Source organism: Dipodomys spectabilis, unplaced genomic scaffold (genome assembly GCF_019054845.1).
Source record: "Dipodomys spectabilis isolate Male_0828 unplaced genomic scaffold, ASM1905484v1 ptg000069l, whole genome shotgun sequence".
Taxonomy (NCBI): domain Eukaryota; kingdom Metazoa; phylum Chordata; class Mammalia; order Rodentia; family Heteromyidae; genus Dipodomys; species Dipodomys spectabilis.
In genome coordinates this window covers 9,603,026-9,627,095 of record NW_024870746.1, presented here as the reverse complement: position 1 = coordinate 9,627,095, position 24,070 = coordinate 9,603,026, and the positions used below count along the sequence as shown (strand labels likewise).

Sequence of the window (24,070 nt, the reverse complement as noted above, 5' to 3'; positions counted from 1 at the left end):
GATTAAAGTCATGCACCACCGGGCCCTGGCTACCTGCATATTTCTCACCTCATTCCAAAAGACTATTTGGAACTTACAAGTAGTTGTTTTCAGGGCTGGGAAGGTGCCTCAGTGGTAGAGTGCTTGCCTAGCATGAAACCCTGGGTTCGATTCTGTGGCTCAAGTGCTAGAGCTCTAACCTTGAGCTGAAGAGCTGAAGGACAGCACCCAGGCCCAGAATTCAATCCGATGACTGCCAAAAAAAAAAAAAAAAGCAAATGAAAAAATATTTTTCCTACTACATGAAAGGCACAGCCAGACAATAGAATATTCACAGGAATGAGAGAACATAACCCATATGGAAAGTATACTTTTTTCTTTTTTTGTCAGTTGGGATTGAACTGGGCCTGGGCACTGTCCTTGAGCTTTTAGTCAAGAGTAGCTAGCTACCTTTTTTTTTTTTTGTCGGTCGTGGGGCTTGAACTCTGAGCCTGGGCGCTGTCCCTCAGCTCTTCAGCTCAAGGCGAGTGCTCTACCACTTGAGCTACAGCGTCACTTCCGGTTTTCTGTTGGTTTATTGGAGATAGGAGTCTCAAGGTCTCTCCTGCCCGGGCTGGCTTTGAACCGCGATCCTCAGATCTCAGCCTCCTGAGTAGCTAGGATTACAGGCGTGAGCCACCAGCGCCCAGCGCGCTAACTACCATTTTAAGCCACAGTTCCCATGTCTGGCCTTGAGATGGCTAGTTGGAGATTAAAGTCTCATAGAGGGGCTGGGAAGGTGGCTCAGTGGTAGAGTGCTTGCCTCAAATGCATGAGGCCCTGGGGTTCCATTCCTCAGCACCACATCAACAGAAAAAGCAGAAGTGGTGCTGTGGCTCAGGAGCTCTAACTAACCTTGAGCTGAAGAGCTGAGGAACAGTACCCAGGCCTAGAGTTCAAGACCCATGACTGACAAAAAACAAAACAAAAACTGTCATGGAGCCGCGTGCACCAGAAAACCAGAAGTGGAACTGTGGCTAAGTAGTACAGTGCTAGCCTTGAGCAAAGAGCTCAGGCCCTGAGTTCAAACCCCATGACCGACCCCCCCCCCCCAAAAAAAGAGAGAACAGAACTTAGAAGGGGAGACGTAGTATTTCCTAATGTCCACCCTGAACAATCAAATCTATGTCTACATAGATATGTACATTCTGGAAGCAGAAAAGGTAAATGACGGGTCCTTTGCTGACTTATGGAGATGAGGATCGACCATGTAGTAGGTGAAGTGACAAAGAACTTTGAACCCATGGGCCATCGTCTTGCAGGGCCCAGAAGGACAGGCAGCTCTCGGGAGTCCCCGACAGCTTGCTGCAGGGTGCTTCTATGGAGGCTGTACAAGGAAGTGTGTTCCCTCAGGCCGCACAGCCTGCCTCACTCGCAAAGCCAGGGATGTCCCGAATAGTATCCCCAAGTTTGAGACAAAGAAGGTGTTCCCCCTCAGTCAGCCCTCCCCTCCCCGCTCCCCCGGGGAGAGCCGGCCGAGAGAAAGCTCGAAAGAGCCCGGGTGGATCTTCCGTGGAGGTTCCCAGGCTCTTGGCGCCAAAATCCCCACCGCGGCCCGTCCCCTGCCGGATCTACATTCACGTTAGCGCGTAACCAATAACCCTCCGCCACAGCAAATAGTCCCATCCAGAGGCGACCCTCGCGCTCTTTCCCCGGGGCTTAGGCGGCCTCAAGTAGATAAGAAATGAGCCTCGAGGGTGCTTCGTCAGTCCCCTTCCAAGCGAAACGTGAGCCTTCTCTGCAGTTCCCTTCCACAGATTCTTCCGCCGAGGCATTGGCTGCGCCTCCACTTCCGGGGCCGCCATTTTGATGCCTCCATTTCTCCACGCGGGGGGGGGGGAGGCCCCCAAAATATGCATATATGAAAAAAAGCCAAAAAAACAAAAAGCAGCCGTCACTGACAGGGAGTCTTAACTAGAGGGAGAAACAGGACCAAACTGGCGGGCTCGGTGACAGCGAAGCTGGCAGCGTCCCGGACGAGGAGGTGAGGGGGAAGAAGAGATGCGTGGAGTCGGGAGGGCGGGAGGCCAGGGGCGGAATGGACCGGCCGGGGCAAGGACCGCTCCCCAGCCCGGCCCCGGACTTGTGGGGGCCCGACCTGCCGACACCCCCCCACCCCTCGGGGGGAGGGAGAGGAGGAAGGGGATGCTGTGGAGAGGAAGGGGAGGGGACTGGAAGGAGGTGAGGTAGGGGGTGGGTGCAAGACCTGGGGCTGGGGAGCTGGACCAAGGGAAGCGCAAGGACACGGAGGTGACCACTAGAGGGCGGCGCGGAGCAGGGCCAGGCGGGACGGGCGGGGTGGGTGGGGGCTGCGGGGGCTCCCACGTGAGTGCTCCCGGATGCATACACTGACCCTCCTCTTTTGCTACGAAAATCTAGGTGTGAAGCAGTGAGGGGGTTTGTGATAGAGGCGCAGGCGGAGACCCCTTACGCTCTGGTTTCAGGAATCATTTGAGCATTTAGCCAGCTCTGTAATCTGAACCCGAGCCATCCTGGCCCCACCCTCCGTGCTTGCACAGTGTTTGTGCATCTGGCCGCCCAGTGGGAACTTACACAGCTGCAAAAAAAAAAAAAAAAAAGTCGTTTCCATGGATTCTGCAATTGTTTCCCTCTCTCATTTTCTCCTATTCTTACAGATTTCCTTGAGCCATCACTCTGTTCTTCTCCCTCGTCCCATAAAGGTTCTTTTCTACTGTCTTCCGTCTGTCTCACCATCTATTGAAAAGGACATTCTGCAGTCTACCTTGAACAATTTTTTGATGATCTGTAACCATATTTTCATGGTACCATTTGATCCACCCTAGACCAGGAGAGATGAGCTTTTTTTTGGCCAGTCATGGGGCCTCAACTCTGGGCCTGGGCACTGCACTGTCCCTCAGCTCTTCAGCTCAAGGCTAGTGCTTTACCACTCGACCCATAGCATCATTTCTGGCTTTTTCTGCTTATGTGGTGCTGAGGAATCGAACCCAGGGCCTCATGCATGCAAGGCAAGCACTCTACCACTGAGCCACCTTCCCAGCCTGAGAGATGATCTTTAACACCATTTTCCAACGTGTTTTTGATAAAGACAACTATCTTACTCCAAGTTATTATGTAAACAAAAGTAATTACTCTTTGACAATAGAGTGCTGTGTTGGCTCAAATACTTCATAGATATTAAAACACACTGGAAGTTCTTGTGTTTTTATTAGGGAGGTGGAATGGGTGCTTTGTGCTTTGTTATTTTATTCACAGGGCCTATGAGGCAGGGCTAGGGGTATAGATAGCTTCAGTGGTAGCTTGTAGTGCTTTCCTGAGGCCCTTGACTCAATCATCAGAATGGGTAGGGGAGGACAGAGAGAGGGGAGAATGCTACACATTACACCAGGTGGTTTTATTTATTTATTTATTTATTTTCGCTAGTCCTGGGGTTTGAACTCAGGGCCTGGGCTCTGTCCCTGAGCGCCTCTGTGGTCAGGGCTACCATAGCACCACCTTCAGCTTTTTCTGTTTATGTGGTACTGAGGAATTGAACCTTTCATGCAGGTTAGGCAAGTACTCTACCACTAAGCCACATTCCTGGCCCAGGTTTTATTTTATTTATTTTTTATTTTTTGTTTTGTTGGTCATGGGCTTTCAACTCAGCCTGGGCCATGTCCCTCAGCTCTTCAGTTCAAGGCTAGCGCTCTACCATTTGAGCCACAGTGCTACTTCCGGCTTTTTCTGCTTATGTGGTGCTGAGGAATTGAATCCAGGGCCTCATGCATGCGAGGCAAGCACTCTACCACTGAGCCACCTTCACAGTCCCTTGTTTTCTTATTTGATAGAAGTGAAAGTAAATCCACTAAAGGAAAATGTTTTCTATTTGTTAGTAAAATTGTCTAGATTTTTCTCTTGACATAGGGTACTGGGAGAATGACTGGGAGAGTCCCACTGCCCCCAACATTATTACTTAAAAATACATTTTACTTTTACTTCAGATAGGTACTTCAGGTTAAATCCAGAGTAACTTAGCCAGTGGCCAGTAGTTCATACCTATAATCTTAGTTAGAAGACTGAGATCTGACAATCCAAGGTTCAAGGCCAGCCTGGGCAGACAAATCTTCACCATTCTTATCTTCAGTTAATCAGGGAAAAAACAAGCCAAATGGCACAAGTGAGTGAAAAAGCACTCAGAGCCCTAAGCCCTCAGTTCAAGCCCCAATACCAGCACACACACACACACACACACACACACACACTAAACAAAAAGACAAAAAAACAACCCCATTACTTGGAGGGCACTGGTGGCTCACATCTGTAATTCTAGCTACTTAGGAGGCTGAGATTTGAAGCCAGCCCAGACAGGAAAACCCATGAGACTCTTATCTCCCAGTTAACTACTAGAAAACTGGAAGTGGCCCACGTCCTAAAGTGATGGAGTGCTAGCTTTGAGCACAAAAGCTTAGGGACAGCTCCGAGGCCTAGAGTTCAAGCCCCACGACCAACAAAAAACAGTTACCCAGTAACTTGGGAAAGAGCAAGAAAAGAACACATTTCTAAGATTCTCTTTTATACCAGGGTGATGGACATAGGGCCTATTTACATTCTAACTTCAAAGTTTAATTATATCTCTGTATAATAAGAAATAGGCTTCCCAGCTGGGCACAATGGTTTATGCTTTTAATCTTAGCTGCTTGGGAGGTAGAGATCAGAAGAATGATTTGAGGCCAAGCAGGGTGTGGTGGTGTTCATTTGTAATCCTCACCTGTGAGGGTGGTATAAAATAAGAGGATCACAGTCCAAGCTGTCCACGGGAAGAAATGTGAGAGCCTACTTGAAAAGCAACTAAATCAAAAAGGGTTGGCTCAGGTGGGGTAGAGTTCCTGTCTAGAAAGCACAAGGCCCTGAGTTCAAATCCTAGTAATACAAAGGGAAAAAAAAAGTCTTTTTCATGGCTTAAAGAATGAGATTGCAGATGAGTTTTGTGGCACAAACTTGTAGTTCAGCATTTAAGAGAAGCAAAAGAGATTAAGAGTTGCCTTCATATAGATAGTGCTTTTTGTTGTTGGTGGTGGTGGATCTTGAACTCTGGGTCTGGGTGCTGTCCCTTAGCTCTTCAGCTCAAGGCGAGCACTCTACCACTGGAGCCACAGTGCCACTTCCAGTTTTCTGGTGATTAATTGGAGATAAGAGTCACCTGCACTTTCCTGCCCAGGCTGGCTTTGAACCATGATCCTCAGATCTCAGCCTCCTGAGTAGCTAGAATTGCAGACGTGAGCCACCAGTGCCTGGCGATAGTGCTTTTTAAAACTCGTATGTATGGGGTTAGAGGCATGGATCAGTTGGTAGACTGCTAGCCAATGAATAAATGTGGCAGCAGGTACTCAGTTTGAGTCCCAGTCTTGGGCCTGAAAGAAAATGATCTCCTCCCTCCCCAGTCCTAGGGCTTACACTCTGGGCCTGGACACTGACTCTGCACTCCTTTTGCTTAAGTCTGGTGCTCTACCACTTTGAGCCACAGCACCACTTCTGGCTTTTTCTGTGATTAATTGGGGATAAGAGTCTCCTAGGCAGGTGCCAATGGCTCATACCTATAATCCTAGCAACTCAGGAGGCTGAGACCTGAGGATCGCAGTTCAAAGCCAGCCCAAGCAGGAAAATCTGTGAGACACTTATCTACATTTAACCACCTGAAAACCAGAAGTGGCATTGTGGCTCAAGTGGTAGAGTGCTCACCTTGAGCTGAAGAGCTGAGGGACAGGGCCCAGGCCCTGTTCAAGCCCAATGACTGACCAAAAAAAAAAGAAAAAAGTCTTATAGACTTTCCTGCCCAGGTTGGCTTTGACCTGTGATCCTCAGATCTTAGCCTCCTGAGTAGTAGTAAGATTATAGGTGTGAGCTATGGGTACCCAGCTAAAAGATACTATTTGGGGGTCCGGTCGTGGGGCCTGAACTCTGGGCCTGGGTGCTGTCCCTCAGCTCTTCAGCTCAAGGCTAGTGCTGTACCACTTGAGCCACAGCGCCACTTCCGGCTTTTTTCTTTTTGCTTGTGTGGTGCTGAGGAATGGAACCCAGGGTCTCATGCATGCAAGGCAAGCGCTCTACCACTGAGCCACCTTCCCAGCCCTAAAAGATACTATTTGTAAGTCAGATATCACTACCACTAAATAGCAACTGATCTAAATATGACCTCTCTCTGTCTCGATCTAAATATGAACTCTCTCTGTCTCCATCCCCCCCACCCCCAAATATGCCGCCTCTGGGGGCTTGGGTGCTATTCCTCAGCTCTTCTGCTCAAGGCAAGTGCTCTACCCCTTAAGCCACAGCGCCACTGGAGATAAGAGTCTCATAGATTTTCCTGCCCAGGCTGGCTTTTAACTGTGATCCTCAGATCTCAGCCTCCTGAGTAGCTAGGATTACAGGCATGAGCCACCACTGCCCGGCTTCTTTATTTGTGTGTTGGTCCTGCGGTTTGAACTCAGGGCCTGAGCACTGTCCTTGAGTTCTGTTGAAGCTCAAGACTAGAGTTCTAGGCTGGGAAGGTAGCTCAGTGGTAGAGCGCTTACCTAGCATGCATGAGGCCCTGGATTCGATTCCTCAGCACCATATAAGCAAAAAGAAAAAAGCCAGAAGTGGTGCTGTGCCTCAAGTGGTAGAGTGCTAGCCTTGAGCTGAGGGACAGCACCCAGAGTTCAGGCCCCACGACTGGACCCCTCCCCCCCCCCAAAAAAAAGACGAGTTCTACCACTTTAGCCACAGCTCTACTTCTAGCTTTTTTGTTTTTGTTTTTGTAGTTTATTTTATTTTATTTATTTATTTTTTTGTGGTCGTGGGGCTTGAACTCTGGGCCTGGGCGCTGTCCCTCAGCTCTTGCTCAAGGCGAGCGCTCTACCACTTGAGCTACAGCGCCACGATCCTCAGATCTCAGCCTCCTGAGTAGCTAGGATTACAGGCGTGAGCCACCAGCGCCTGGCATTTGTAGTTTATTTTAGAAATAAGAGTATCACAGACATTTCTGTTTGGGCTGCCCTTGAACTGAGATCCTCAGATATTAGCCTTCTTAATTGCTGGGATTACAGGCATAAGCCACTGTTGCCTGACTGCCCTGGAAGTCTTTTTTTTTTTTTTTGGGTCCGGTTGTGGGGCCTGAACTCTGGGCCTGGGCGCTGTCCCTCAGCTCTTCAGCTCAAGGTTAGCGCTCTACCACTTGAGCCACAGCATCACTTCCAGTTTTTTTCTTATGTGGTGCTGAGGAATCGAACCCAGGGCCTCAGGCATACAAGGCAAGTGCTCTACCACTGAGGCAACTTCCCAGCCCTGCCCTGGAAGTCTTGATCCTAGGTTGCAAGAATTACAGGCATCCACAGTTATATTCAGCTGTTTTTTTTTTGTTGTTTTAAGACAATTTTCTTAATTATCAAAATGATCCTACATGAAATGTCAATTATCATACATGTACAGAGTACAGAGTAGGCACTCAGGTTTGTGTATCAGTTCCTATGCAAATGAATCACTTGACCATCTTCAGCTCATTTAATTGCTTGATGTCTAAACTCTGTGATAGTCATGGTTTTAGAAAACTCATTCCATTCTGGTGCAGAAGGAATGGCAGAGTAGAACAGTACTCATCCACATTGGACATTCTTGCCAAATGGCCCAGGTTGGCCTCTGTCTTCCTTGCCTCCATCTCCCAAACACTGAAATTACAGGCATTTGCTACCACACCCAGCTCTTTAATACCTTTGTCAGATAATTGTAGGTTTGCTTTGATGCTGCATCAAAACTTGAAAAATGGTCTTTTTATTTATGGTGCTAGCAATCAAACCCAGGGCCCTGCATGCAAGATAAGCACTCTACCACTGGACTACATTTGGTTGTGGGGCCTGACCTCTGGGCCTGGGTGCTGTCCCTCAGTTCTCCAGCTCAAGGCTAGTGCTCTACCACTTGAGCCACAGTGCTTTTTCTGTTTAGTGGTGCTGAGAAATCTAACCCAGGGCCTCATGCATGAAAGGCAAGCACTCTACCACTGAGCCACCTTCCCAGTACTGGACTATATTCTGTGCTAGATTTTTCTTTCTTTTTTTTTTTTTTGGGGGGGGGGAGTCCGGTCATGGGGCCTGAACTCTGGGCCTGGGCCCTGTCCCTCAGCTCTTCAGCTCAAGGCTAGCACTCTACCACTTGAGCCACAGCGCCACTTCCGCTTTTTTCTTTTGCTTATGTGGTGCTGAGGAATCGAACCCAGGGCCTCAGGCATGCAAGGCAAGCGCTCTACCACTGAGCCACCTTCCCAGCCCCTGTGCTAGATTTTTCTTAAAAGTTAGTTACAAGAGGGAAGCGAGGATGAAAGGAGGGTAAGTATGCTCAGGGGACATTATATGTATATATGGACATGTAATATGACCCTCCCTTGTATAACTTATTTATGCTACTAAAAAAAGACAAAATAAAAAGGGAATAAAAAATTAGTTGAAATGAGAAATTGGAAATCATATCAATGAACTTTCTTACTCTGTACTCTAAAGCACTTGTCTGTCATCAAATATTGGTCTTTGGAAAAGCGTTGGCTTACAAAATTGTGTAATTCCAAATGCTGATTCATTTCATTTCATCATTGTACAGTATCAAAAATCACATTACTATCACCACTAATTCTGTCAAAAGTCTTTAGTAGTAAGCTATCAAGCTCATGATGGTAGATTCAAGTTTTATAAAAAACATTTTGGGAATTGAGCAGTTTGAACTCAGAGCTTTGTGCTTGCTAGGCGGGTGCTCTACCTCTTGAGTCATACTCCCAGCCTTTTTTCACTATATTTTTCAGATGTGTCTTGTATTTTACGAGCTAGCCTCAGCTCATGCTCCTCCTACATATGCTTCCCATGTAGTTGTAGCTAGAATCATAGGTACTGCTTATTTGTAGAGATAGGTAGTCTCAAAGACTGAAAGAGGTGAGGGTCTCACTAACTCTTTGCCTGAGCTGCCCTTGAAGTCCTGATTTCTACCTTCTGGGTAGTTGGGATTACAGATATGAGCTGCTGCACTGGGTTTGGTGTCTTTTTGTTTTGGGCAGTACTGAGGTTTAGACTCAGGGCCTTGTTGTTGCTCAGGGCTGGCATTCTACTACTTGAACCACAATCTCTAGTCCCTGTTTTTTCCTGACTGTATTTGAGATAGGTTTATATTTCCTACCTGGAAATGGGCTTAAACCGAAATTTTTTCTACTTTAGGCTTCCCATTGTTTCTGAGATCACAGGCACATGCCACAGAGTTCAGCTTCCCCCTCAACCCATAGCTTGAGTGAACCTTTCTGCATGTATTGGCTTCAAACCACTGTCCTCCAGATCTTAGTTTCCCACAGGAGTATGTTTTTTGTTTTTGTTTTTGTTTTTTTTTTGGCTGTTACTGAGGCTTGAACTCAGAGTGTGGGCACCATCTCATACTTTCCTGCCTGGCTTTGAACTGGGAGCCTCAGATCTCAGTTTCTTAGTTTCTTTTCTTGTTTTCTCTTTTCTTTTTCTTTTTTTTTTTTTATCGGTGGTAGGGCTTGAACTCTGGGCCTGGGCACTGTCCCTCAGCTCTTCAGCTCAAGGCAAGTGCTCTGCCACTTGAGCCACAGTGTCACTTCCAGTTTTCTGGTGGTTAATTGGAGATAAGAGTCTCACGGACTTTCCTGCTGGGGCTGGCTTTGAACTGTGATCCTCAGATCTCAACCTCCTGAGTAGCTAGGATTATAGGTATCAGCCACTAGCACCCAGCTCTTTTTTTTAAAGAAAGTAAAAATGGTTCTTTCTATGTAGCCCAGACCAGCCTCAAACTCTTGATCCTCCGGCTTCCATCTCCTGAGTGCCCACCTCTGTTAGTCATTCTTTCATATAAAAATGGTGTTATAGCCGGGTACCATTGGTGCACACCTGTAATTCTAGCTACTTAGGAGGCTGAGATCTAAGGTTCACAGTTTGAAGCCAGCCCAGGCAGGAAAACCTGTGAGACTCTATCTCCAAGTAAGCACCAAAAGATCCAGAAGAGGAGCTGTGGCTCAAGTGATAGAGCTCTAGTCTACAGCACAAAAGCTCAGGTACAGTGACTTCTAGCCCCAGGACCAGCATTAAAAATAATACTAATGACCTGGTGCCAGTGGCTCATGCCTGTAATCCTAGCTACTCAGGAGGCTGAGAAAAATCCACGAGACTCTTATCTCCAATAAACCACTAGAAAACCAGAAGTGACTCAAGTGGTAGAGAGCTCGCCTTGAGCTAAAGAGTGCAGGGAGAGCATCCAAGCCCAGAGTTCAAGCCCCACGACCAACAACATTGAATAAATAAAAATAAAATAAAAAAATACTAATGGTGCTAAGTAATAAAAGCAGTTACTTCAGTTTGCAACTTAATTGCACAATCCTGTTTCCCAAGAAACCTGTTGTATTTCGGCATGCAGAAGTGCGTTATATGTTATTTCCCTTTCTGTTGCAGGAATTAAAAACACTCATTTGGATGTTAATTTAATAAAGAGCTGGGAAGGTGGTTCAGTGGTAGAGCGCTTGCTTTGCATGCATAAGGCCCTGGGTTCGATTCCTCAGCACCACATAAGCAGAAAAAAAAAAAGCCAGAAGTGGCGCTGTGTCTCAAGTGGTAGAGCGCTAGCCTTGTGCTGAAGAGCTGAGGGACAGCGCCCAGGCCCAGAGTTCAGGCTCACAACCCCCCAACCCCCCCCCCCCCAAAAAAAATCAATAAAGTTAGTAATGTTTACTATTGCGTCCAGGATATTCTGAAGTAGAATTGGCCTCCCAGCCCCTCTTTCTCAGAGAACATGCCAGTAAAGAATACAATAAGTGGAGGGCAGGGGGGAGGATGGGAAGGGATGGGAAGGGGAAATAAAGGAGGAGGCTACAATGCTTGATAAGAAATGTACTCATTATCTTGCCCATGTAATTGTAACCCCTCTGTACAGTATTTGCACAATAAAAAAAAATAAAATAAAAACATAAGTAGAAAAATAAATAGAAGACAAGTAAATAAAAACATTTCCAAAAATGGAAAAAAAAGAAAAAAAATACAATAAGTTTGTTTCACAACTTGATTTCTGCTAAAACACAAGCAATCCTAACAGTGAAAAAGGCAGATAATGTTTTGGCCTATGGATCCCTGAAAGACTGAATTGGTCCATGAACCAGATTTTAACTGCTAGCTTAAGCAGATGAGTATTTAACTACTAGGAATTTCCCCTCTATACATTTTGGCCCTTATTATATCATTATATCACAGTTATATTTAAAAAAAAAAAGATAGGAGCTGGAAGGTGGCTCAGTGGTAGAATGCTTGCCTTGCATGCATGAGGCCCTGGGTTCGATTCCTCAGCACCACATAAGCAGAAAAACCTAGTAGTGGTGTTGTGGCTCAAGTGGTAGAGCACTAGCCTTGAGCCGAATTGCTGAGGGACAGCACCCAGGCCCAGAGTTCAGGCCTCATGACCCAAAAAAAAAAAAAAAAAAGATAAATAGATAAAAATTTAGAGCCTTTGATGTATCCTATTCCATTGTGGCATCTAAAGACCTATACACCTCCAGAAAGAAAAATGAGGGGCAAAAGTATACCTCAGAGAGCGTTTACCTAACAAATGAGAGGCCCTGGTTGGATCCCTGGAACAGGAGGGGAAAAAGAAGCTAGGCTCCCATGGTTTATGCCTTAATTCTAGCTACTCAGAAGGCTGAGATCTGAGGATCAAGTTTGAAGCCAGCCTGGGTAGTCCATGAGACCCTCATTTACAATTAAACACTAAAAAAGCCAGAAGTAGAGTTATGTATGGCTCAGTTGGTAGAATGCTAGCCTTGAACACGAAAGCTCAGGGACAGAGCCCAGGCCCAAGGAATCTAATAATTTTCAAGTAAAAGCTTCAGCATGGGCATCCTTTTTGCATCCTGCTTGGAACTAGGATGAATGTTTTATTACTTTGCACTCTGGGGTTTGGTTTGTTTTTTGTTTTTTTTTGGTCACTCGTGGGGCTTGAACTTGGGACCTGGGCGCTGTCCCTGAGCAGTTCAGTTCAAAGCTAGCACTCTACCACTTGAGCTGTAACAACACTTCTGGCTTTTTCTTTTCTTTTTTTGGGGGGGGGCGGGGGTGTCCGGTCATGGGGCCTGAACTCTGGGCCTAGGCTCTGTCCTTCAGTTCTTCAGCTCAAGGCTAGCACTCTACCACTTGAGCCACATTGCCACTTCTGGCTTTTTCTGTTTATTTGGTGCTGAGGAATTGAACCCGGGGCCTCATGCATGCAAGGCAAGCGCTCTACTACTGAGCCACCTTCCCAGCCCATTTCTGGCTTTTTCTATTTATGTGGAACTGAGGAATCAAACTCAGGGCTTCATGCATGCTAGGCAAGCATTCTACCACAAAGCCACATTCCCGGCCCTGCAGTGTGTGCTTTTTGTTTTGTTTTGTTTTTTCTTGGTCATGGGGCTGTACTCTGGGCCTGGGTACTGTCCCTCAGCTCTCTAGCTCAAGGCTAGCGCTCTACCACTTGAGCCAGAGTGCCACTTCTGGCTTTTTCTGCTTATGTAGTGCTGAGGAATCTAACCCAGGGCCTCATGCATGCAAGGCAAGCACTCTACCATTGCGCCACCTTCCCAGCCCTGCAATGTGTTTTCTTTTTCTTTTTTTTTGGGGGGGGGGGGGGTCGGTTGTGGGGCCTGAACTCTGGGCCTGGGCACTGTCCCTCAGCTCTTCAGCTCAAGAGCCATAGTGCCACTTCCGGCTTTTTTCATTTTGTTAATGTGGTGCTGAGGAATCGAACCCAGGGCCTCCTGCATGCAAGGCAAGAGCTCTACCACTGAGCCATCTTCCCAGCCTCCTGCAGTGTGTTTTCTAAACTCCTATTCTACCATGAGTCATTTCAATGGAATGAAATTCTGTTTTATGGATTCTTTTTTTTTTTTGGGTCCCGTCTTGGGGGCTGAACTCTGAGCCTGGGCGCTGTCCCTCAGCTCTTCAGCTCAAGGCTAGCGCTCTACTACTTGAGCCACAGCACCACTTCCGGCTCTTTTCTTTTTGCTTATGTGGTGCTGAGGAATCGAACCCAGGGCCTCATGCATGCAAGGCAAGCACTCTACCACTGAGCCACCTTCCCAGCCCCTGTTTTATGGATTCTTTATATTAGGAAGGTTGTACTGTGGTGTCGTGTGTGTGTGTGTGTGTGTGTGTGTGTGTGTGTGTGTGTGTGTGTGTGTGTGTGTGTGTGTGTGTGTGTGTGTGTAGTATTGGTCTAGAGATTAAAAGTGAGGGAACTATTGTTTAGAGTCCAAAACTTTGCCCAAATATTAGGAAGGTTGTACTGTGGTGTCGTGTGTGTGTGTGTGTGTGTGTGTGTGTGTGTGTGTGTGTGTGTGTAGTATTGGTCTAGAGATTAAAAGTGAGGGAACTATTGTTTAGAGTCCAAAACTTTGCCCAAATATCTGGTTTGTATTAGTTGAGATAGAAAAGAAGGGACTACTACCAGGCGCTGGTGGCTCATGTTTGTAATCCTAGCTACTCAGAAGGCTGGGATCTGAAGATCGTGGTTCAAAGCCAGCCCAGTCAGGAAAGTCCATGAGACTCTTATCTCAAATAAACCACTCGAAAACTGGAAGTGGCGCTGTGGCTCAAGCGGTAGAGTGCTCACCTTGAGCTAAAGAGCACAGGGACAGCGCCCAAGCCCAGAGTTCAAGCCCCATGACTGACAAAAAAGAAGGGACTACCGACAGTCTGCTTGGTGTGTGTGTGTGTGTGTGTGTGTGTGTGTGTGTGTGTGTGTGTGTGTGTGTGTGTGTGTGTGTGTGTGTGTGTGTGTGTGTGTGTGTGTGTGTGTGTGTGTGTGTGTGTGTGTGTGTGTGTGTGTGTGTGTGTGTGTGTGTGTGTGTGTGTGTGTGTGTGTGTGTGTGTGTGTGTGTCTGTGCCTGCGTGCCTGCCAGTCCTGAGTCTTGGACTCAGGGCCTGGGTACTGTCCCTTAGCTTTGTTTGCTCAAGGCTATCACTCTACCACTTGAGCCACAGCGCCACTTCTGGCTTTTTCTGTTTATGTGGTACTGACAAATCGAACCCAGGGCTTCTTGCATGCTAGGTAAGCAGTCTACCACTCAGCCACTTTCCTGGACCCAAGACAGTCTACTTGAGATGTATCATGCACACATGCATTTTTTATAAGAAGTCTTCTAGAAACATTTTATAGGCTTATTTCCTTTTTTTTGAATTTTAGCCACCCAAAACCTTTTGTTCCTATGCATAAAGATGTCTTTGGTGGACTTGGGGAAGAGGTTGTTAGAAGCAGCAAGAAAAGGCCAAGATGACGAAGTAAGAACATTGATGGCAAACGGTGCCCCATTCACCACAGACTGGGTAAGATTAGCAGAAATGTCTCTTAATTGTTTCCAAAAATGTGCCTTTACCATCCTTTGTCTCTTCTTTTCTTTTTCTCTCTTTTTCTCTTTTTGTGCTGGTACTAGGGCTTAAACTAAGGCCCTCCTTCACTTTTATCTCCAATTAACCAGTGAAAACGTAGAATTGGGGCTGTGGCTCAAAGTAGTAGAGTTCCTGCCTTGAGTGGAAAAAGCTCAGTGACAGTGTTCAGGCACTGAATTCAAGCACGCCAGCACCAGCACGCACTGCAAAAAAGTGCTGCATAAATAAGGAAAAGGGAGGGAAGTTTCTACCTCCCTTTTCCACCTCTTCTCCCCCCGCCCAAAAAAAAAATGGTTTTTGTGAAGTTCATGGATTTTGTCATTTTAACAAAGATGTTAATAATGTTAATGATCAAATGAACTCTATTGTGGAGGTAATTAATGAATAACTTCAGAAGGCACAGGTTCTGCCTGGTACCAGTGGCTCACGTCTTAGCTATTCAGGAGGCTGAGATCTGAGGATCACAGTTCAAAGCCAGCCTGAGAAGGAAAGTCTTTGAGACTCTTATCTCCAATTAACCACCTGAAAACTGGAAGTGGCTCAAGTGGAAGAGTGCTCACCTTAAGCTGAAGAGCTTAGGGACAGCACCCAGGCCCAGAGTTCAAGCTATATGTCTGACAAAAAAAAGAAGGCACAACTTCTTTTTTTTGGTCGGTTGTGGGGCTTGAACTCTGGGCCTGGGCGCTGTCCCTCACTCAACTCTTCAGCTCAAGGCGAGCGCTCTACCACTTGAGCTACAGTGCCACTTCCGGTTTTTTTCTGGTGGTTTACTGGAGATAAGAGTCTCACAGTCTTTCCTTTTCAGGCTGGCTTTGAACCGTGATCCTCAGATCTCAGCCTCCTGAGTAGCTAAGATTATAGGCATGAGCCACCAGCGCCCGGCTGAAGGCACAACTTCTTAGCAAAAACAGTTGAAAGAAATCTATGAGATGAGCATTTCTATAAATAAACCTTTAGGAAGCAATATGAATTAAATTCGGTCAGGCATGGAGGCTGAGTCTAAAGTGAACAGATTAAAGAGCAAAATAAGGAAAGAGACAGATATGTGTGCAGAACGAATGCTGATGGATAACTTTTACAAGGGTTGCAGAGATGGCATACAAACTTAACTGCTGTCAGAACACAATTTCTAAATTTTTGGTGCCTCTTCATCTCATCATTTTTTTTTTTTTTTTTTTGCTCTGCTTTACTGTAGCAACAAACTTCTATTCCAGGCAATTTTCACCCTGAATTCCACATAACTTCCAGTAACCAGTCTTTTCCTGAGGATCATTGGAGTCTGTCTTTACCCCTGACTCAGAATGTTCTTTTCTTTACCCTTTCCTTTCCTTTTCTTTTCTTTTCAAATCCTTTTTTTTTTTATGTGAATTCAGTAAATTTTTTTTTTTTTTTGGGTCCGGTCGTGGGGCCTGAACTCTGGACCTGGGCGCTGTCCCTCAGCTCTTCAGCTCAAGGCTAGTGCTCTACCACTTGAGCCACAGCACCACTTCCAGCTTTTTTCTTTTTGTTTATGTGGTGCTGAGGAATCGAACCCAGGACCTCAGGCATGCAAGGCAAGCGCTCTACCACTGAGCCAACTTCCCAGCCCTTCAGCAAATTTTTTTTTTTTTGGGTCCGGTCGTGGGGCCTGAACTCTGGGCCTGGGCACTGTCCCTCAGCTCTTCAGCTCAAGGCTAGCACTCTACCACTTGAGCCACAGCACCAATTCCGGCTTTTTTCTTTTTGCTTATGTGGTGCTGATAAATCGAACCCAGGTCCTCGAGCATGCAAAGCAAGCGCTCTACCACTGAGCCACCTTCCCAGCCCTCAGCAAATATTTTTATGCTGATCATTGTTTTCTGGTTCCGGGGCTTGAACTCTGGGCTCATTATGCTCAAGGCAAGCTCTCTATCACTTGAGCCACAGTGCTACTTCCAGTTTTTTCTGTTATTAACTGAAGATGATTCTCAAGGACTTTCCTGTCCAGGCTGCCTTTGAACTGTGTTCCTCAGATCTCAGCCTCCTTAGTAGCTAGAATTACAGCCATGAGCACTTATGCCCAACTCTGATCATTGATTTAAAACTAAGTTTGGGATATTTGGTTGCCACTGAGGTGAATGGGAAAAGGTGAGGCTTCTTAACCCTTTATTAACTTCAGGTTAATGTATAGGATTTTAAGTTTTCATCTACTGATTGTGCATTTTCAGGGCCTCCAGTCACTACTAGAAATAAGAAGGCATCTATGGAAGTGGCGCTGTGCTCAAGTGGTAGAGCGCTAGTCTTGAGCTGAAAAGCTGAGGGACAGGGCCCAGGCCCAGAGTTCAAGCCCCATGACCAAAAACAACAACAAAAGGCATCTATGTATTTACTAACTTTAGGCTGAGTAGAACGTTACTCCCTTAACCCAAGGACCTTAAGAGGCAGACCAATGGCAAAAGGCTGCAGCCATGAGAATTTATATACCTCATTGGGATGCCCTCACAGAGATCAAGACCTGCGTGGAAACCCAGGTCTCCATTAGAAATACTAATTGTTGACAGGTGCTGGTTGGCTCCTGCCTGTAATCCTAGCTACTCAGGAGGCTGAGATCTGAGGATTAAGATTCAAAGCTAGTCAGGGCAGGAAAGTCCATGAGGGTCGTACCTCCAGTTAACCACCAAAAAAGCCGAAAGTGGAACTGTGGCTCAAATTGATAGTGTTAGTCTTGAACAAAAAGCTTAGGGAAGTGCCTAGGCCCTGAGTTCAAGCCCTACAACACACTCAAAATAAAAATACATTGTCTCCTTTCCTGGGTCACTTTTTTTTTTTGTCAGTCGTAGGGCTTGAACTCTGGGCTTGGGCGCTGTCCCTGCACTCTTCAGCTCAAGGCAAGCACTCCACTGCTTGAGCCACAGTGCCACTTCCGGTTTTCTAGTGGTTTATTGGAGATAAGAGTCTCATGGAGTTTCCTGCTCGGGCTGGCTTTGAACCGTGATCCTCAGATCTCAGCCTCCTGAATAGCTAGGATTACAGGCTGAGCTACCAGTGCCCGGCTCTTCTGGGTTACTTTTGATTCCTGGGAACTAGGGCTCAGGCAAGCATCCCAGGCCAACAGAGGACTCAGATCCACCAGTTGTCCTGAGTGGGCTTTTGATGGCCCATCTGACATTAGCCGACCAAGGACAACTGGGTTCAGACTTCCAGACTGTGTAGGGGAGGCTAGAATGAAATTCGAAGCTCCTGCTAGCTCACCTCACACCTCTGAAGAAACCAGACTGGTGCAGGTGAAACTGCGAGTAGACTTGGCCTAGAAGACCTTTGCAGCTGTGCTCCCACCATAGTCCATTATGAGGGGGCTGGGTGCCTGCCAGTGTCACAGCCAGCGGGAGCCCCAGAGGAAGCCCTTACATCAACCACACCACCTGACATCATCTTAATCATGTAGCCCACACTGACCTACAAATTATGATCTTCCTGCTTTAGCCTCCTGTGATGACAGATGTTTGTCACTATATCCAGCTTTAGAATCTCTCTCTCTCTCTCTCTTTTCCTCCTTTTTTTGGTCAGTTGTGGGGCTTAAACTTGGGGCCTGGGCACTCATTACCCCTGAGCTTTTTGTTCAAAGTTAATGCTCTACCACTTTGAGCCATAGCACCACTTCCAGTTTTCAGGTGGTTAATTGGAGATGAGTCCCATATGGCCTTTCCTGCCCAGGCAGGCTTTGAACCTTGATCTCAGCCTCCAGTGCCTGGCTAGAATCTTTTTTTTAATAACCCTTTTTTTTGGCGGGGGGGGGGGGGTCCGGTTGTGGGGCCTGAACTCTGGGCCTGGGCACTGTCCCTCAGCTCTTCAGCAAGGCTAGCGCTCTACCACTTGAGCCACAGAACCACTTCCGGCTTTTTTCTTTTTGCTTATGTGGTGCTGAGGAATCGAACCCAGGGCCTCAGGCATGCAAGGCAAGCGCTCTACCACTGAGCCATCTTCCCAGCCCCTAATAACCCTTTTTTATAAAAAAAAAAAAAAAAAAAAAAAACACTTTCTAAAATAACCATGCTTAAAATCTTTTTTTTTTTTTTTTTGCCAGTTCTGGGGCTTGAACTCAGACCCTGAGCTCCTTTTGCTCAAGGTTAGCTTTTCTGTTGATATGGTACTAAGGAATGGCGCCTGGGGCTTCATGCACATGAGGGATTTATCTGTCCATTACTATTTTAATTTTTTTTTTTTTGGTCGTGGGGCTTGAACTCTGGGTCTGGGCGCTGTTCCTCAGCTTTTCAGCTCAAGGTGAGCACTCTACCACTTGAGCCACAGTACCACTTCCGGTTTTCTGGTGGTTTATTAGAGATAAGAGTCTCAGGGACATTCCTTCCCGGGCTGGCTTTGAACCGTGATCCTCAGATGTCAGCCCCCTTAGTAGATAGGATTATAGGCAGGAGCCACTGGCTCCTTTAATCTTATTTGCCCAGATTGTGTCTCCATGAACAGGAACCATAGGATTCACCTTGCTGCTGCATATCCAGCAATGATCTAGAACTCTGCACATAATAAATATTCAATGAGTATTATTTCCTTACAGCTTGGAACATCACCCCTCCACCTTGCAGCCCAGTATGGTCATTATTCCACAGCAGAAGTGCTCCTTCGTGCAGGTGTTAGCAGGGATGCCAGGACCAAAGTGGATAGGACTCCTCTGCATATGGCTGCCGCTGATGGACATGCACACATCGTGGAACTGCTTGTTAGGGTAAAGCAAGAATAATGGCAGAGATATGTTATAGGAAAGATACCACCCCACCCCTTTTTTTTTTGGTCGGTTGTGGGGCCTGAACTCTGGGCCTGGGTGCTGTCCCTCAGCTCTTCAGTTCAAGGCTAGCACTCTACCACTTGAGCCACAGCGCCACTTCCGGCTTTTTCTGCTTATATGGTGCTGAGAGAATCAAATCGAAGGCCTCATGCATGCAAGGCAAGCACTCTACCACTGAGCCACCTTCCCAGCCCCCTCCTGGTTTTTTTTTTTTTTTTTTTTTAAATAGCAGTAGGAAAATGGGCTGGGAAAGATTAGGTATCGATGACTTATAGTATTGAGTTCTACCTCTTTTTTTATGGTTGTCATGGCTATGACCTTTGTTTTCTAATTTTTTTTTTTTTTTTTGGTCCAGTCGTGGGGCCTGATCTCTGGGCCTGGGCGCTGTCCCTCAGCTCTTCAGCTCAAGGCTAGCACTCTACCACTTGAGCCACAGCGCCACTTCCAATATTTTCCTTTTTGCTTATGTGGTGCTGAGGAATCGAACCCAGGGCCTCAGGCATGCAAGGCAAGCACTCTACCACTGAGCCACCTTCCCAGCCCTGTTTTCTAATTTTTTAAAGGGCTAAATAGATTTTGTTGATTTTTTTCTTCATTCCTTTTCTGCAGGTTTTCTGTGCTTATGCCTACTTTTTTTTGGCACTCAGCTCTGAAAATAATTACAACAAAAATCTGTTCTTTCCCCCTTCCTCTCCCATCTGCTATAATTTCCCAGTAATGTCCTTAGAAGACCCACTCATTGAAAGCATAATGTTTATCAGCATTTAGGAGAACTTGAGAAATGTTTTTCTCTTTGCTGTTTTGTAAATGTGATCTAAATTTAAGTATGTGTGATCTCTATGGAAGTCTTCTGTATCTAGTGATAGGATTTCGCACCTGTGCTGTGGTAACCAGTGTCTATTGAAATGTTGCTTTTCTATGACAGAATGGTGCAGATGTGAATGCCAAGGACATGCTGAAGATGACAGCTTTACATTGGGCTACAGAGCATCACCACCGAGATGTTGTAGAGTTACTTATCAAATATGGAGCTGATGTCCATGCTTTCAGCAAGTTTGATAAATCTGCCTTTGACATAGCGCTGGAGAAAAACAATGCTGAGATTTTGGTCATCCTCCAGGTATAGTTCTCTTTTTTATACTCCCCAAAGTATACTTCAAATTAAGTATAAAGACTTTTTTTTTGGTGGAAGTTGAATTAAAACTGAATTTTCCACATCTTACCAATGTGTCTTAATATCATAGCTCCTTGCTATTAGTACTTTTATTTTTTATTAAATTTATTTTTCTTTTTTTTTGGTCTGGTTGTGAGGCCTGAACTCGGCTTGGGTGCTGTCCCTCAGCTCTTCAGCTCAAGGCTAGCGCTCTACCACTGAGCCACCTTCCCAGCCCCTAAATTTATTTATTTTTCTGAAGTAGAGTCTCACTAGATAATCCAAGCTAGCATTAGACTCCAAGTACTCCTGCTTCAGCCTTCCCAGTACTGGGATGCCTGGTTATAAGTATGCATTTAAGAAGAATAAAAAGCCTTGAAGGTGGTTAAAGAAGAATGTGGAAATTTTCGGTGCCCCCATTGCAGAGGAGAGCTCTCTGAACCTCTTCCTGTTCTGAAGGTTGCCTGATTGAAAAATCACTTTTTGCTTAAAAATAGACAGTCAGGTTTTTTTTGTTTGTTTTTTTACGATCAGTATTAGTGTGGAGGCAGTGGCTCAAGTGGTAGAGCACCTGCTTAGCAAGTGTAAGGTCTTGGGTTTCAACCCCAGTTCTGCCAAAACAAACACCTTTATTTTACTTTAGAATGTGCTTTCATGAAATATTCCCTTTCTCTAATGAAACTTGACTTAGAACAACATTAAAACACATTTTATAAGCCAGGCGCTGGTGGCTCATGCTTGTATTCCTAGCTACTCAGGGGCTAAGATCTGAGGATCATGGTTTGAAGCCAGCCTGGTCAGGAAAGTCTGAAACTCATCTCTAGTTAACCACCAAAAAGCCAGAAGTAGAGATGTGGTTCAAATGGCAGAGTGCTAGCCTTGAGCAAAAGAAAGCTCAGGGACAGCACCCAGGCACTGTGTTCAAGCTCCAGGACTGGCACCAAAAAAAAAAAAAAAAGTTTTATATTTTCTGAATGTATACCAACTGAGATGGTATTTAGCTCTAAAGCATATTGGGTGATAAAGTCATCTCAGAATTAAAACTAGTTATGATGATTTTTTTCCTTTTTTTTATTGTGAAAATGCTGAACAGAGGGGTTACAATTACATGGGCAAGATAATGAGTACATTTCTTATCAAGCATTGTAGCCTCCTTTCTTTCCCTTTCCCATCTGTTCTCATCCGCCCCCTGCCCCCCCCAATCTTTCTCTCCCCCCCCCCAGTTATGATGATTTTTATTCATTCATTTTCCTATTTTTTGAGAAAGGCTTTAAACTTGGGCTAATGCTTGCTGGCAAGTATTGTTCTACCACTTGAGCAGGCCTCCAACCCTTTTCCATTAATTTTTTTTTTTTTTTTTGGTTGGTCATGGGGCTTGAACTCTGGGCCTGGGTGCTGTCCTTGAGCTCTTCAGCAAAAAGCGAGCACTCTACCACTTGAGCCACAGAGCCACTTCCAGTTTTCTGGTGGTTAATTGAAGATAAGAGTCTTATGGATTTTCTTGCCCGGGCTGGATTTTAACCACGATCCTCAGATCTCAGCGTCCTGCGTAACTAGGAATATAGGTGTGAGCCATCAGTCCCGGCTCATTAATTTCTTAAGCCAGCATTTGTATATCATAGAACAATTGGACAGAGGATACAGAACTTTTTCCCTTGAGGTACTAGGGTTTTGGATTTATGGTTTATCACTTGCTAAGGAGGAACTCTATTACTTGAGCCAAAACTCCAGCCCGCATACAAAAATTGGTAGGATATATGGCCTTGCCTTTGGAATGATCACATCAGGTCAACTGACAAAGCATTAGTGTACCATATACTATCTAGCAAAAATTAGGGGATCACAAAGGAATATTAATGATGCTTAAAAGGATTAAAGTATATGTATAATTCAAACAGTGTTTTGAACAAGTAGATAGAAGTAAGAGAATTATATTCTAGGCTAGAAAAGGCAAATGAAGCCGGGCGCTGGTGGCTCACGCCTGTAATCCTAGCTATTCAGGAGGCTGAGATCTGAGGATCGCGATTCAAAGCCAGCCCGGGCAGGAATGACCGTGAGACTCCTATCTCCAATAAACCACCAGAAAACCGGAAGTGGCGCTGTGGCTCAAGTGGTAGAGCGCTCACCTTGAGCTGAAGAGCTGAGGGACAGCGCCCAGGCCCAGAGTTCAAGCCCCACGACTGACAAAAAAAAAAAAAAAGGCAAATGAAAGACATAGAGGTATGAAGAAATATGAAATGTTAAGAAAGAATAAATAATTATATAACCAATGAATGGCCAAAGAAGGAACAGCAAATGCTAAGGCTTGAGAGTTAGACTGGGCCCTGAATTATTATACAGGTATTAAGAATCTAATAGAAGCTTCTTTTTGTTGGGTTTTTTTTTTTTTTGGTTGTTTTCAAAATACTTTTACTGACTAAATTTTGTTTTGTTTTGTTTTATTGGTCATGGGGCTTGAACTATGGGACTGGATGTTGTCCCTGAGCTCATCAGCTCAAGGCGAGTGCTCTACCAGTTGAGCCACTTTGCCACTTTTGGTTTTTTGGTTGAGCCACTTTGCCACGTCTGGTTTTCTGGTAGTTAATTGGAGATAAGAGTCTCACAGACTTTCCTTGCCCAGGCTGGCTTTGAACTATGATCCTTAGATCTCAGCCTCTGGAATAGCTAGGATTATAGGCATGAGCCTCTGGCACCCATCTACTGACTAGTTTTTGTGTATGTATTCTGATGCTGGGGCTTGAACTCAGGGCTGAACATTCTTGCTTACCATTTTCACTCAAGGCTGGTGCTTTACCACTTGAGCCATACCTCCAGTTCAGACTTTTTTTTGGGTCCGGTCGTGGGGCCTGAACTCTGGGTCTGGGCGCTGTCCCTCAGCTCTTCAGCTCAAGGCTAGTGCTCTACCATTTGAGCCACAGCACCACTTCCGGCTTTTTTTTTTCTGCTTATGTGGTGCTGAGAAATCGAACCCAGGGCCTCAGGCATGCAAGGCAAGCGCTCTACCACTGAGCCACCTTCCCAGCCCCCCTCAAAATACTTTTTTTTTGGATTTTTAAAAAATTTTTATTTATTTTTTATTGTGAAAATACTGTACAGAGGGGTTATAATTAGATGGGCAAGATAATGAGTACATTTCTTATCAAGCATTGTAGCCTCCTCCTTTGTTTCCCCTTCCCATCCCTTCCTAGCCTCCCCCCGCCCTCCCACCCAATCCTCCCCCCTCAAAATATTTTTATTAGCATATATTAATTGTACAAGGCAGGATTCATTGTCACACTTCCATACATACCAGCAATGTACACCAATCAAACTCATCTCTTTCCCTTATCCATCTCTTTCCTTTATCTCTCCTGGTTCCCGTCTTCAATTTGATCAGGTGCTGTTCTATTTCCATGCATGCATACACAGTACTTTGCTATATTCACCCTCCTTTGTCCTCTCTATTGGTCCTTCTTTCCTCCATCTGCTACCTTCCCCCCAATAGAGCCTGTTTTAGTTTCTGTGATTTTTTGGATATATCATTTGTTTGGATATATCATTCAAAGAGGTTTTACCATGGTAATTTACATATAATTTACTAAATTTAACTTCATCTTTTGCTATCTCTTTCCCCATCCTCCCAGCTCCCTCATTGTTCAGTAGCTTTCAGTGAGTTTCCTTATGTCATCTTCATAAGAGACATGATGTATTTCAACAGTTCATCTCTTATCATTCTCTTCCTATCTTCCACTACCCCTCCAAGCCATCCCATACAGT

The 24,070-nt window shown here is 45.6% G+C and overlaps 1 protein-coding gene across 4 annotated transcripts in view; it reads left to right on the top strand.

Annotated features, from left to right (window-relative positions):
* The first annotated feature begins 1,649 nt into the window (after positions 1 to 1,649).
* The window catches only part of Gabpb2 (GA binding protein transcription factor subunit beta 2), a 39,704-nt gene continuing 17,283 nt past the window's right edge, over positions 1,650 to 24,070 (top strand). Inside the window, exons 1-4 of one of the 4 annotated variants that reach the window (XM_042682136.1) lie at positions 1,650 to 2,002; positions 14,200 to 14,339; positions 18,934 to 19,101; positions 20,087 to 20,281. In XM_042682136.1, coding sequence (XP_042538070.1) covers positions 14,232 to 14,339; positions 18,934 to 19,101; positions 20,087 to 20,281 — 471 coding nt within the window. In that variant the 5' untranslated portion in view covers positions 1,650 to 2,002; positions 14,200 to 14,231. Of the gene's footprint in view, positions 2,005 to 14,199; positions 14,340 to 18,933; positions 19,102 to 20,086; positions 20,282 to 24,070 lie in introns of all 4 variants that reach the window. The other 3 variants (XM_042682137.1, XM_042682139.1, XM_042682138.1) reach the window with 3 other exon arrangements.